General features: G+C 41.6%; 2 protein-coding genes across 9 annotated transcripts in view; both read right to left on the bottom strand.

The window, feature by feature from the left end:
- The window catches only part of srsf5b (serine and arginine rich splicing factor 5b), a 161,824-nt gene that overhangs the window by 132,885 nt on the left and 13,268 nt on the right, over nucleotides 1-15,671 (bottom strand). The gene's annotated exons all lie outside the window — the stretch shown is intronic.
- Nucleotides 499-11,168, bottom strand: max (myc associated factor X). 8 transcript variants are annotated; one of them, XM_072362919.1, is made up of 5 exons: nucleotides 10,990-11,168; nucleotides 10,685-10,711; nucleotides 5,279-5,404; nucleotides 2,839-2,974; nucleotides 499-2,077 (listed from the first exon to the last, which is right to left on the bottom strand). In XM_072362919.1, the coding sequence occupies exons 1-5, from the start codon at nucleotides 11,023-11,025 to the stop codon at nucleotides 1,890-1,892; spliced, it is 513 nt and encodes a 170-aa protein (XP_072219020.1). In that variant the 5' UTR covers nucleotides 11,026-11,168; the 3' UTR covers nucleotides 499-1,889. The 8 variants fall into 8 exon arrangements, with proteins under 8 accessions (XP_072219020.1, XP_072219022.1, XP_072219024.1 ...); XM_072362921.1 differs by having other exon boundaries at nucleotides 2,839-2,977; nucleotides 5,297-5,404; XM_072362923.1 differs by having other exon boundaries at nucleotides 2,839-2,962; nucleotides 5,297-5,404.

The following is a 15,671-nucleotide window of genomic DNA, read 5'->3' as shown; positions in this document are numbered from 1 at the left end:
TTTCAACCTCACAGTGGCCCCTTTCATTTGCATTAGCACCAGTTCCCATGAACAGCTGTCAAATCCTGACACTTGTAATTAACATTTTATCTCCACTTATAAACAGATGGAAATCCTTACTTTTGAAGATGTCAACTTGCCAACACAGATTGTAGATCATAATTCATCTCAATTAAAATTAAGTCAGAATAAATTATCCTTCCCCAATATTGTAAGTCCAACAATAACATGCATTTCTATCTTGTGACCATAGAATACAACGTATTTGCATATATTAGTAGTCTGTGGTCATGCAATAATAAATCTATTGTTGTCACCAGTAAATTTCAGTGTTTTTGGATGTAGCTGTACCTGCAAAGTTAGAGCAAATCCCTTCACCACCTGCAACGAGCCCCACTTTGGGAACCACTGTTCGGGCCACCTGGTAGCTGGAGGTGGAAACCCATCATTAAAATGTGCACGTTTACTTTTTGACAGCTCATCAACCACACAGAGTACTTTAAAGGATAAAATAGTTTATTTTATAGTCTCATAGTAAAGGTAGGCCTCAACTTGCAAGACAATTGTTGGCAGTATGTACAACATACTTGTAATTTCCATGGAATGGAATCAGACAAACAAAGACCGACTACACTAATTATATCCTCCTAACTGGAAATAAAATGGAAACAATATACATACACACACGTTTCCTAGAGACGCAAAATGCTTCCTTTTTTTGTTCCTTGGGGGAATTCAGCAACATTGATTATTTTACTGTGTAAAGCACGACACATTGACTGGGACTCGTCTCGCCTCCCTGCACTGCAAACGCCAGGAGCTACCTTTTAACATTCAATACCTATTTCATACCTTCAAAGAAACTATACGTGACATTTTTCTCAACGACTTGTGTGATTACTACAAAATGCATAACATACTTTTGAAACCTTGAAAACATCCAATTAATGTTTTGTATAATTAAAAAAATGAGATGCCTAATGTTTTCAGCCACCTAAAGTCATTCACTACTTAGCTAAAGGACAAAATACGATACAAGTTTAGGAATATTCTCCCTCAAAACATCAGTTCCAACAAAAGGAGTTTTCTTTTTCTTTTCTTTTTAAATCTTGTGTTAACAAACGTGTCGGGCAGGAAACATCTGCAATCCAGTGGGCCTGAGGTGGGTATCACTTTAACATTTGCTCAAAGCATCTTCACATTCTTGAGTGGAAAAAAAAGTAGGCTACAAATATTTTGACTTTTTTATTTTAAAAAGGTAAACTTTTTCAGGACGTTTTATCTAGGTGTGTGTGTGTGTAAATCCTAAACAGGTTTTTATCAAGAATAACAAAATAAACAAAAAATATATAATAAAGCAGTGCTTGGAAGAGTACGCCTGGCTTCCCCTTCTGCCCCAAACATTAACCAGGAGAGGAGGGGTGGGGGGGCTTTACTGAGGGTACAAAAAAAGCATCAAGTCCTCAAGTAGCCAAGCTGCCTCTTTTTGAGTTTTGGATTGTTGTTGTTGCCGCTAAGAGGGGGGGGGGGACAAAACGATGGAGCACCAGAAACAAAACAAAGAGGGACGTGTGGGGAGACACCTGAAGCTCTCTTGATGGACTGAAGCGGTCGTCTTCCACTTGTTTGCTTCCTCTCCCCTGCTGATGGAAATCGGCTGGACAGACGATTGTGGCGGCATTGTGAGGAGATTTTAGGGGACGCGAGTCTCCAGTACGAGCCCGACCGGAATTAGAGGAGACAGAACGACGAGAGTGGTGAGGGAAGCTGGGGCTGTTGTTGGCATGAAGGAGAGGAGGGAGCCTCGAGAGCTTTGAAGGCCAACTTGTCTCGCCCTCCCCTGCGCCCGCCACCCCCTGCGTAAGCCAGGTTTTCAGCTGCTCGGCTTTCTAACTGGGTTCCACGCGCAGCTTCTTCCTGTTGGGCGGCTCCTCTGTCTCCGACTCAGAGCTCGAGTCCGAGCCACCGTCAAATGCCGAAACGGCGCTGCCTTTGGGGTTGGTGTACAGGCTGCTGTCGGATGACGAGTAGCTGGCCTGGAGCTGCGCAGAACCCTTCACTTTCTCCAGAGCACGAACTGCATGAACACACACACAAAAACAATGATGGCAGGAGGAGGGGAGGTGAAGACGAACAGCGAAGAAACCGGAGGGAAAACTGGTCAAGAAAAACAGTCAAAACCGACGCAGATAAAGTCAGAGAAGAAGAATGCAGGAAGTCCGAACGTTTGGACTGAGAATGCCTTTTCATCAGAGCCCAACAATTACAGATCATGGTTTAGCAATTCTGGTCATTAGGAGGGAGGAAAAGCTGTCAGAGTGAGTGTAAAACAGTCTGATCAACCACTGTTCCAGCATTAAGACACCAGTAAATCTGACTGTCCCGATGTGCTGCAGGTGTATTCATATGGTGTTAAAGAACCTGCCTGTGTTAGAACCGTCTTTGGAGCGAGCAAAGAAACATTAAATAAAATATGGCTCAATTTAGCTGCTTTGCAAAAAGCTGAGTTCATTTCCTGTGAAATGGGATTTAATTCTTAATGTCGTCGTCTTCTTCTCCTTCAACACTACTTCCAAGTCTTTAAATGCACAACAGTTTAAAATCCTCCTGAGCGATTGGTGAGGAAGAAGTCTGTTACTGGTCTGTTAGCTTGAATGTGACCCTTCCAGAGCAGGTGATGCAGCACAAGAACCCAGTACTAATAAACCTGAAGCCACCTCGCTGAGCCCCAAAGTCTCACCCAGGCCTCAGGTTACAACAAAAACAATCAGATGGTGTTTCCATGAAGTGGAGTAAACGTGCTGCTGGAGACGATGAGTGAAATCCAGCGGCGGTTACCTTGTTGTTCCAGCAGTGCGTTCTGCCTCTTCAGGTCGTCGATGTCCTGCTGGTGTGTGTGGTTTTTTCGCCTCATGTACTGGATGTATTCTGTGGCTTTGTCTAGGATTTGAGCTCGAGACGCCTGTTTGGTAGACTGCTGTTAGTGACACATGCAAAAAGTGAAGCAGTGAAGCATACATACACACAGAGTCCTCATCACATTCCTAACACACTGATCCCTGTCCCTCTGCTGCACAGGCCGACTCGCTGCAGGCTGAAGCCACTGCAGGGAGTCGGACACGACTCTGCTCGCCCTCTCTTAACCAAAAAAGCTTCTCACACTTCAGCTGGACAGGATAGGTCACAACCCTGACACTTCCCTGTCAATCAGCATGTGCTCCCTGAAAGCCTGTTAAACAACTGGCTGCCAGTCAGCTCAGAGGAAAACCAAATTCACTGATAATCAGTCCCTTCATCGTTAACTAATGCAGCTTCGTCATTATGCTTCCAAAGAGTCGATGTGGTCGTCACTGATTAATACTTATGGCTGGGCATCATTTGAAAATACTAATTATTATTCAATATAACCAACTCTAAGAGCTGATTTTCATTATTGAGTCACCCAAAAGGTCTGTTATAGTTCAGTTTTGGTCTTAATAAGAAACAATTAGAAAATAATCGTTTTTTGCACCCAGCAGTCCAAAAACATCTTCTAAAACTGAGTTTTAGACTTTCTTTCAATCAAAAAAAAGCATCATCTAGACTGTTTCCAGTTGTTCCTCCATCTGTTGGACACTGAAGGAGTTTGACTGAGGTTTAAATCGGACATTTTGAAAACAGTACTCTTTTTGAAACAGTACTTATTAACTAATTTCATGCCCTGAAACACATGACATGTCATTATTTAACCCACCGGTCACATGGAAAACAGACCTGCATCGCACCTTTGGAAGCTTCCTAAGAGCAGAGCTGGCTTTGTTTAAATCTCTGATGCTTGCTGCTCTCTTCGCTGTTTAATGTGAGGTGTCATCGTGCAAAGACATGAAGAGCTCACAAAGGCCTTGGTGGCAAAATAAATGTTGTTTGCTAAGGGATTGAAGCCATTCAAACCTGAGGCTAAATAAGGAACTGCAAATACCAATGGGTTGAATCAGGTCTTAATGGCTTAGAAAGATCTCATTTATCTGGACTAAATGAGCCCACAATACAGACACATATTGCCTTTCGGATCCGTGCGGCCTGCACAGACAAATCAGAAAAGGTTTTTTAGCCACAGTAACAATCTTTGCATTTGGCTCAAACACTTTTAGGAGAAGAACCTCAAACTAAAGCACAGACTTGTGGTTTGGGCTTGCTTTGATTCTCCTCCTTTCAGCTGGATGATTACACTCTGCACACCAGCAAATCTAGTTTGGAATGGCTCACAAAGAAGAACTACAAGGTTGTAAAACTCAAATTCAAACCGAAAATCAAACTGGGAGATATGGAACCGGTTGTACGTGCAAGGAAACCTTCAAATGGCAGAAACTTGTAGACAAGAAGATTTACAGCCACAAGTCCTTCCTGTTTAAGGGAGTAAAAGCAGAGTAATGGAGTTTCTATTGATATTATTGTTCCATAAATGATAGAAAAGCCTACTTTTCTTTCTTTATCACCTTTCCCAGAAGGCACCACTTGATCAAATGATGGTTTGTATAAATATATCACAATACTTCAATCAACTTCACAGCTGAAGTGTGAAAATTGGCTAAATTCAAATTTGAACCACAAACTAAGCAAAGAATAAGCAAACATGACTATAAAGGAGTTGCAGCTCTCGCTACTTTATGCTTAAGACATATTTGAGCAGTTATCTAACAGGACAGAGGTTGAAAACCCAGTCATAAGACACATCCTTTCTGTGCTCGTAAGCTGTACTCCTCTTTGGCCACGAGACGACATCATAGCAGCAGTTTAATCCTCGGAGGGAAAATGGAGATCGAGGAACGAGACGCTTCATTATCAGTGGATATCCCTCGTGTCCTCTCATTAGGTCCCACCCTTTGCTCTCGCTGACATTTCTTAGCTGTTTTTTGAGGGAAAATAAATTTGCATGCCCAGCTATTGAACCCAGTCCAAATCTTCTCAATGTCACCCATGTGAAAACAGGAAGAGAGCAGCAAAGTTTCATCGTAATAGCTTCCTGACGCTGGTATTTAGACGGCATCACCGCCATACTGCTGCCAGTCTGCCCTCTTCCACCACCTGCCCCCTTTCCAGTCTATGCAACTACTTCTCTGCACTGATTAACTAACTAAACACCTCAGTTATTAAATAGCAGAAATAGCCTCATTTCTTACTAATTACAATACAAATCACATACATTACACACACAAAACAACAATATTTTTGGCAAAATCAATGCAAACAGTTTGAAAATCTTCAACATTGAGTGTCATTTGTGTGCTGTGGGACTTACAGGCTGAGCGTTACCAACCTTTTCTCCCTGCAGAGCGGGTACCGAGTCCCGGAGGCTGTGAAAGCTGTCTTTGATGTGGTCCCTACGTTTGCGCTCCAGTGCATTATGGTGTGCCCGTTTGTCTGCCTGCAATGAGAGGAGTCACAAGGCCTTCAGCCGGCAGCAGAGCAGCGTGGGTAGAGGACAGCGGGTGTCCAGCCATCCCTGCTCACACCTACACAAACCACTCTGCTGCCAAGTCTCCCTCTGCCTTACAACCAGAACGCCACTGTCATTGTGCTCCTAACTCAGCCTACTTACAATTAATCTAACCAAAGATACACGAACAACCAACTGGTATCAGATGTAAGACGACAGTTCATCAATAAAAAAACTGTTCTTAATGTTTAGTCCACCAGTGAATTGAAAGACTGTTCAGAATGAAACAACATTCACTGACAAAGAGGCAATTAACGCCTGCTATTCCACAACAAACTAAACGCACATTAGAAAAGTGACTTTATAAACAAAAACTCCGGTTCTGAAAGTGTCCAAGAGTCCTGTGGTTAAAACAGAAATGACTGGCTGATGCCGAGTCCTGCTTTGAGCAGGTCGCTGCCTGTTTTGTTGCCTTTTTATTGCAGGGGGCAGAAGCAGGTATCCTGCTCACAGACCAACCGAACAAAATAAAAGCTGTTAGACAACTATTTAATGATCTAATGTGACTAATGGCTTCATAAACTCTGCTTCTGTGGTCTGTTGACTGGCTCTGCCCTGTCCTGAATCCCCTCTGCTGTGACCCACGCCCATAAGTGCATATTTGTTGCACAGGAGTGGCTCTCACTGTCACGAACAGGTCAAAGTCGTAACACCAGTCGTACAGATGTGGGGGAGACAAAAGCCTAAATTAGGACTACAGAGTCGAAATTAGACTGCATGAAGAGCAACAAAGGCCTGAAAAGAAAGAACAAGTATGAAGACATTACAAAGGAGTTGATGATTAATGGCTCAAGTGTCAGAAGATTTAGATAATGAGCAGAAATGCTGTTTTTTGTCTCCTTCAGTATCCACTGTGAGTCATCTGCCTCTAAACAGCTTTGTTATATGATTATCATACGGCTATGAAGGACTGCAGCAAACTAAGATCTAATTTGGGCTGATGGGTGAAAAACAACCTAATTAAACAACCTGGCATCTTCAGTTTTTGTACCTTCAATGAAACATGACTGAAAACTTTAACCCACATTTTCACAACAATTACACTGTAACAGCTCAAGATGGCTGCCACCGTCACAAGACCAAAACCGGGCATCAGGTCAGTTTGCTGCCTGTAGTGCAACCTGTTTTTAGGACAAACTATTCAATGTGATTCACTATTAATCCATGCAGTCACCCGACAGACATTAGGCTCAACATCTAATCACAGCCTAATAACAGCTCATCTGATCGTCCTCCATAACACACCTCCAACAAAACAAAGACACGATTTAAACATCAGCAACACAACTTAATAATGCCGGTGCTCACGACATCGCCTCAGGCAAGTGGAAAAACAAAGAAGAAGTCACACAACCTGCATCACCTGACTCAGTGATCGCAACAAAAACAAAATGGCCACAAGTGAGATAAAACGCAGGTTAAAACAAGTTTCTGGTTTCCATCGGTTCCATGTGTAACACGACTGAAAGGTGACTCAAGGCAACAAATTTAGGAAAACCGCCAAGATGTAGGAGTTACAAAGTAAATGCCGGAGCAACTCCTACAGACAGTCTAAATGTCATTCAAGTGAAACTGAAACTGTCACAGAAACGCAAACATCCAACCACAATGCCGGTGATTACTGCAGCCGACTGCGGCTCCTGCAGACTGTTTCATAAGAGCCAAAATCCAGCAGGACCGCAGGTCTGGTGGCTTCACACTCTCCAGTCCCTGCATTAACCCTGATGTAAACAAACACATGACTGCCACTGATGGTATGTGCAACTACAAGTCCGGCTGCCATGTTCACCTGGATGGCTTCAGTGGAGACAGACATGGGTCAGACATAACACTTGTTTGGTTTAACTGGAATGACAGAAACGGACCTTTATTTGATGTGACGCAGCACACAAAAACACATCTGTGAGCATCAGCTTCCTCTGAAAGGTCATTAAAACACATGCATCTGGGGCTGTTCCCAGAGCCACCGGACTCTTTGGACACGAGCTGCCCTCGAGCTAAAACATTTTTCTTTTCGCTAATTAGCCATTTCTGATAGCTAATCCCTGCAAAATTAAGCTTTCCTGTCCAAATCTAATGATATAACAAAGCTTAATTTCTTTTCCTTCTGATCTCCAACCATTTATCTTACTTTGTGAGACACTGATCCCCTCACAGGATTTGCAACAGTAATTTATGTGGAAGGTGGACCATCTCCTCTGACACAAAGGACATCTCTCTGAACAACTTTTCTTGTAATAAAACAATACATTTAACAAGAATCTTAACTACAAGAAGCTCAATTTGGCATCTGTTCAACATGGATCAGATCTGGAAAAATAACAACCGATTCCTTTTCTATTTAGTTAAACAAGTTAAAAAAGCTACAAATGACAGTACTTTGAAAGATCAGGTTAGCCATGCTTGGCAGTTAATAATGTGTACTCTATGGTTGCATTTACTGATAACAACCTTAGGGACAAACTGAAAATGTCAGAATTCAGCTCAGTGAGAGCAAGCTGTCATTTAACCAACACGCTACTTTGTACAACCGTAACATACCCCAACAAATATGCAGAACTCAAACATTTCTCAGACCAATGTGTAAATCTTTCATTGCATGCTATATTAATCATGTCAGCGCATTAAAATTTGCCATTTTGAAAAGGCTCTGACACCAAACTGCCTCAACAGATACAACTAAATCTACTTCTAAAGCTCAACAGACACCACCAAACAGGTGTCAGATTATCCGTGTGCAGTCATTCTGAATTCATTAAAAAACTGAAACCTTTTGCTGGCCGCTTAAGAGGACACACCAGCTGAGCTCCCGCTCCATTATATTCATATCTGACCACGAAACGTTACGTAACAGCTCCAGGTGCCAACTGGAAGAGCTAATAGCTGCTGCTGCTGCTTACTGATGGCAGTCTCAAATTCAGCACATGAAAGCCTACACTTCTGTCAGGCTTCTGTTAGAGGACACGGAAAACCTTCTTGTACTAATAACGGTGGAAACGCCAAGAAGGTAGGCGCTTCAGCAGCTAAAATGCAGTTTATGTCTTCTATTACTGGAAGACATAGTGAAGCAGAGAATAACTGATTTCATCGCAGATGCGTCAGGATATTTCCTTGATTTTTCTTCTTCCTATTGTCCAGTTAATATCAAGAAGTCCTGAAAAATCTCCTCAGAGCACAAAGGGACATTTTATAAATATCATGGCTAGTCCTGCAAATAACTTGAAACTCTTATTTTCCACTTACAGTAGAACTAAATCTCCATATTTATCTGAAAATGTTTTCATACAAAATAAAAAATTTCGGTCAATCCAATAATTACAGATACACATGTACATGAGAAATATAACAAAACGGTTCTCGGTGTTCTTTTACTGCAGAACCAGACGCTGTCAGCCAGACTCTTATCTTTCCTTTAAAGCATATCAACAAACAACAGGCTCCCTATATATTACTATCTGGGGTGAAATACCTACAGTATTCAGTATCTGCCACGTGGGAACCACCATCAGAGCTAAAAGATTTAGTTCTAAACTGGTTTGATCAGGACAATGTTTTGATATACAAATGACCATTTTATCTATTAAAGCTCACAGCTGTGGGTCACCCCGTCTTTAATCATTATCGTTAGCATTAAATTCACACAGCTGTGCCTAATTTAAGTTCATTCTGAGAGCAGCTAACAACCACAAAACAGAACCGCTGGCTGTTGCTTGGTTTATGGGCTCCCCATAGCTACACGCAGTAAATTAGCACCTAACAAGAGGCGGTTCTGTGGAAGACACAGCCCGGTCAATTTTGCAGTTTGGAAAAAAAACAACAAGTGCACATATAAGATCAAAGTGGCGAACCACCTATTAACATGAAAACGGCAGCGCTGACAAATATGAAGCTGCCTGGGCCGTTGTTGAAAGCCCTGATTTGAGTCGTCAGATTACTGAACAACGCCAAACATGCCACCAATGTAACATCTTGATAAGTGTCAGCTGAACTTGTCATTTGTCGCTGTAAACGCAGGCAAGTTCACTTCCCTTTTACTGACAAGTGAAGCGTTTGGCGGCACGACGTCGATCACTGACTAAAGATGTCATTTCGCTTGAAAAATAATCGAGTTATGAATACAAACACTGTGCAGCAACACTGTCATTTGATAGTGTCTGGGATACGGTTGGCCCCTGTTTGTGTGTAGATTTCAGGAACAGGTTCAACGATGAAATGAAGCGACACAAAATGAAAGTAAAATATGCAAAAAGCGACACGATTAAGACAGAATGATCTGACCTGAGGTCTGTTGGAAGCCATGTAATTATTTTTCATATATTCAATTTTCATTGCACATATGTAGATTCTGAAACATAACCTTAAGGTTTCCTAAAGGCCTCCATTGCATACTAATTTTGACAGCGTAAAGCATCCTTTAACGCAGCAAACAAGCCGTGGAGGGTGCACGAATCGCGGCTATGTAATGCAGCCATACGTCATTCATTTAGGCTGCCAGCCCTTTAGTTGCCTGTAGAGAGAAGATGACTCTAATCACTGGCTGCAATACAGGAAAACATCCCGCTGCACCCCTTCCTGACACGAAGCCGTGTTCGAGATGCAGGCGCGGCTCGTCTACATAACCAACAGCCGCTCTGTGTTTCCTCTGCATCCTCATCACGGATGCAGAACAAAATGCAAGCAGTCTCCTTACTGGGATGACCTACATGTAAAATGTGCGACCCTGATCATAGAGCGGGATCCCCGTGGTGTGAAGCCTACCGCCGGGGGAAAACCTGCTGCCACGGAGAACACACAGCTCTGTTCGCACCGGAAAAAAATAACAAAAAAGCCTTTGTAGCGGGATAAAGCTTTGGTCTAAATATAGACGTCGTGTCACCGTCTCCCTATGGCCGCGTATACACAGGATGGGGACACCCTGCAATGCACTGCTACAGCTTATACCGAGCAACAATCGCCACACTATTAAAGACGCGTGACTAGTTCCGTGCTGGAGAAAATGATGGAGAACTGTCGTGCGAAAATACAATTTGAAAAATCCAACTGATATTATGTGCAGGAGCAGTATTTTGAATCATTTAGATTATAACACCCCCCAAAGTGCAACCTAACAAACAATAAAAAGGAAAGAAAATTGTGATAAATAAATTAACTGTACAACAGTAGTGAAACATTTTCTCGACAGTGGACAAATCCCCCAGCTTTACGCACCACAGAGTGATATCTCGGTGATTCTTCCTGCAAAGAAACAGAACAAAAAGTACAATTGTAGCCATAACTGTTCTGTAATTCTTACTGTTTCGCTGAAGTCACTAAAATTAATTTAGCTGGTCAGCAATGCGTTTTTGTGAGATAGGCTAGTGTTTCTCATCAGTTAACTACAAACCTGACAAAAATACTTAAGAAAGCAAAGCTAGCCAGCTTATTGGTAGCTAGCGCTAGCTGAGCAGCTAGTTCAGCTGTATCGCCAGCGAGAAGAATAACATCCTCAAAAAGCGAAAAGTGGCCATACTCACGTCACTATCGACTTCGATGTCATCGTTATCACTCATTCTTCGATAAAAGAGTATAGTTTAAAGGGACGGGTGGCTAAAAAAACAACATGAACTTTGGCACCGAGCGGCGCACTAACAGACCGACAGCTAGTAGCAGCAGTTCACGTTCTGTTTGGATAGAACCGAGGTGGAATCTACCGTCTCCACGTGACTATACTCCACACGCACAGCTGTTGCCACACAATACGCATGCGCGACATTTCTAGGGCGTCTGGGAATCGTAGTTACACGAGTTAGTTTTCTGTTTATATTCGAAAAATACATCATTTCTGATATATTTCCACCAAGAGACACATATATAGACACAGTTGACAGGAAATTTAGTTAGAAATATCAACAAGCTGCAGCAGAATATTTTCAAATAGCAAGCAAAATGTCTTTAAAAACTACAATAACCAAGAGTCATTAGGCTTGCTTGAGACGCCACAGCGTCATTTTCCTGAGGTGCACTATGGGAATAGTAGTTTGAGCCGAATTTCTGTCAAAGTAGCTAAGGCAAGACCAAGGCTAAGACACGTGGATTTTAAGACTACTCTGTAGAAACTTGAGAATATAAACGGGGAATTGATCTGGGTTTAGAATAATAAAAATCTTGTCGGCAACAAAGTTAATGAAGAGTATGTACATTAAATACATAAAAAAAACACATTTTAAGAGTATACAGAGGTGTAAAAACATTATTTTTCTCCTCTTCCCCCACCTGTTTATATGTTTTTCCGGTTGATAGACTGGTGTGTTGATCAAAATCAGATTTAGTTTTATTTAATAATACATTTTTATTCTGACTGTACTGTTTTTCCAAGCAAAATATAAAATGTTTCACTGCTACTAGCCCTTTAAATATGAATATCGAATATTTTTATGTTATCTGCTTTGACACTAAACAACCATTTTGGGTTACAAAGCTCTCAGTGTTTCAACTATTTTTGTTGACAACTATTTTTGACGTTTTATTGACTAAACAAATAGTCAATGGAGGGTTACTGCAAAAAAGAAACCGTTTGGGCTTACCTGGAGTTTTTAACAAACAGCTCAGTTCCTGCAACAATTCTTCTCAGACTGCTTTATATAATGCTGCTGGAATAAATTAAGTGCGGGGGCTGGTCTCAGTACAAATTGCAAATAATCTGCTCTGGTGCTTCCTTTTTTTCACAAAACTGTGCTGTAGATAAGGAGCTTACACTGAGGATTATTTTGCACAGCAACAGAGGAAAATAAAACAACAAGCTGCGAGCAGACACATGCTTACTCGAGTAGGTCAAGAGGCCACAACAGCTGCAGGAGACACCCTGCCCTCCATCACCTTTCCTGCAGATGCACGCTTTTTTTTTTGTTACCTGCACTGACCTTCATCCTATCATCTCTTCTCCAACTTTAAAGCCTTTTGATCATCCTCATCTCTGTCCTTCCTCTCAACCAGAACACACTTAGCTATCATTGTGCACGGCTACTGCATTCAAATTCCCTCAAGGAATGGGTAATGTTAGGGAAAAATGTGATAACGAGGTAGTGCTCTCTAAAAACAAGATGTTTTATGCTATGCAGGCACACCCTAAATGGCATTTCCCTATGGGCTGAGCCTAGTTATGAAGTCTTAGCTCCACTTCAGATTCATGCTGAAGGAAGCTCATCACGGCAGCACTATTTAGCAGTGAGTGGAAGGAAACAGAGCATGTAAAAAAATAAAGATATATGAAGCATTGTTTTAATTACAACTAAACAGGCTCATCATGCAAGCAGAGCCTCTCTACCCTCCCCCTATGTATAGGGCTGGTCTGCTAAACCATTAAAATGCCCTCCTTTTGTCCCCTTACAACATATTGAAGAGCACACTGGAAGGGCCTCAATGTGCACTCATTGTTAGATTCTTTTTTTGTTGTTCTTGCTGTTGTTTTGGATACACGACTTGGAAGGTGGTGCCAGATACACACCCAGATTAAAGGTAGAGTGGTTTCACTAAACCAGTGAGGCGATTTAGGGGATGATCATGCAGTTTCCAATGAAGATAGCTTAGTTTTAATCAATCACACAATCTATCATGACTTGAAACATAAAAAAAATGTGCAATGTGCTTTTAAAAGTGACTCTATGATTATAACATCACAAAATATTCTTTAATACTACAACCCTAATTCCAAAAAAGTTGTGACGTTGTGTAAAATGTACAGGGCCATGTTTACCGCCATGTAGCATCCGTTAAGCTTTTCACAACAGTCTGCAAAAATCTGGAAACTGAGGAGACCAGTTGCTGGACCTTTGGAAAAGAAATGTAGTTCCATTCATGTCTGATATAGGATTCTAGCAGCTTGACAGTCCTGATGCCTCATGTACAAAGGGTGCCTACGCAACAAAAAAAGTGGTGTACGCTGTTTTTTACGTCTACGATCAGATGTATCAAGTGCGAAATGACCGTGGAAATGTTCATTTAAATGTTGATTTAAATATGATTTTCATATTTAAGTGGGGCGTGGGCAGGGAGAATTCTGGTACTCCGACATGTGCTCAATTCCAAGTTGATTGGGATGTTGGAAATGTGCTTGGACTCATGCATACGCACAGATTCATACATCCGGATATTTTTGTGAGATTTGGGTTTGAGCATACTCCATGTTTCAGTAGGAAATCCACATAAGTCTTTGTGCTTGAGGCCCCTGGTCTTTTTGTTGTCTTTTTCATCTAATGATAAACCAAATGCCCTGAGATGGACTGGCGAGCTTTCCAGGGTGTACCGCCAGGGTGCCTCTCACCCGATGGCATCTGGGATAAATTCCAGCCCCATGGATTAGGTGGGAATAAAAAATGGATGGATGGATGATGCAACAAACGTTTTTAGTTGGTTAAAAGTATGGACTGCAGGCACGCTGTGGTTGGTTTTAAACACTCTGTGTTGAGCTTATTGTCGATGATGGTCCCGAGATATTTATAGTTTTCTACACACTCCACTGTCTGACCTTTTATGATGGTCAGACAGGATAGTCAGAAACCACTGATCTGACACTATTTCTATAAGTGAAAGACCCAAATGACAGCTCAAAAAAAAAAAAAAGATTTGATGACAAAATTTTTGGCAGCTGGAAAGCATTATTTTATGTCCTTTATTTAAATCATGTTCTATCAAAGCAGATGGCACGCATGGCTCAAAGGGGTTTTTGGTTTCCTAAATTCAGATGTATGTATCTAAGAGATGTTAAAGAGTTTTCTCTTCTCAGAGGGTGCACAAATCCACAGGGCACTAGATGGCACTTCTGCACAACCTGTACCCTTAGTGTGTGAATTGTGATACTTAAAGACCAGATGTTATTCCGGAGAAAAGAGAGGAGTTGAGGAACCCGCTGACTCAACAGGTAAGCCAAACATGGACTCTGGCTGCATTCATATCTGTAAGGTGTAAACGACGAGCAGTGACAAGTGTTTGTTTCCAGGGAAATCAAATGTTAGTTTTCTGTCGGCTGCACTGTACAAGCTGACCTCTAAGAATAGGTGTGTAATTCTCACCTTCAGCTTTATGCAGAAGTCAGTTTATCTGCTCAACATTTCCACAAGTCTCTTTCACGGTGGAGTGTTCTCATACCTCTGCTTGTTTTAATAAGTGTAAAATAGATATGTGAAATCCTGTAAAAGTCATTTGTCTGCACACAGTGTGTGTGCATGCTGGCAGGGAGGATGTGGTTGGCAGCTCTGGAGATGAAGTCTGAAATGTGAAGGAGTGTGAGGTATGAACGCTTTTCCTCAGTGATGCAAAGATTCAGATTTGAGTGGCTTCCTCAAATAATTATGCTGCAAGATTTTAACAGCTATGTTTTTGAATGAAAATCATCAAATGCACAAGTAAGAGATGATTTGTCAAGTAAACTTTAGATAAAGTAAAGCTATCTTATTTTGTCACATGCAGCAGGGTTCTCATCGTTATTCGCCGAAATGTCTTGAAATGATTAATGATCACCAGTTAAAGTGCACTGACTTGACCATTTTTATAAGACTTCTTCAACCTAATGGCTAACCTTCAGGCTTCAATCATGCATTGTTCAGTGTAATATAAGCTTGGCATCTATCACGTTTAGATGCCAATACATGAAAAAAAAATCTACTTCTATTTCCTTGTGCAGTTTAAATCACGAAACAAATGTGTTGATGCATACAAGAACAAGAGTAGTTTTGTGTAGAGCAGCTATCTTTGGTGCTACCAAGATCCAGTCAATTTGTGATATTTAACCAAACTACTTTAATCTAAAAGTATTAACTAACACCGTTAAAGAACATCTAAGAACGTGCCTCAAACTTTGACACTCATGTAATATAAGTTAAAGGTTTCCAGGACCATATAATGTGTACTATGAACTGGAGCACTGAGCTCAATCACTGATCTTGTCTGATGAAAAATGCAGCAATCTCTCTACAAGCTGGGAGCAAGAAGACAACGCAGGTGGCATGAGCTTGGTGTTAACAGAGTTTTACTCTCACCAAGTTGACAGTGCCTCCTCTGTCTGTCAAGTGCAGGATTACCTGCACCCTCTGTGCTTGTGATGTTGTTAGCACTTAATCTGTTATCTGTGGAACAAAAACCCTCTGAAGATTTTGTCTGTTTTTGGCTGCTTTACTCTCATCATGCTCTGATAATGTAACTGTATGATGACAAAGAGCAG

The sequence above is a fragment of the Leuresthes tenuis genome, unplaced genomic scaffold (genome assembly GCF_036924035.1).
Source record: "Leuresthes tenuis unplaced genomic scaffold, fLeuTen1.0.hap1 SCAF_13, whole genome shotgun sequence".
Classification (NCBI taxonomy): Eukaryota; Metazoa; Chordata; class Actinopteri; order Atheriniformes; family Atherinopsidae; genus Leuresthes; species Leuresthes tenuis.
The sequence above is the reverse complement of the archived record's forward strand: the minus strand, read 5'-3'. Positions and strand labels throughout refer to the sequence as shown.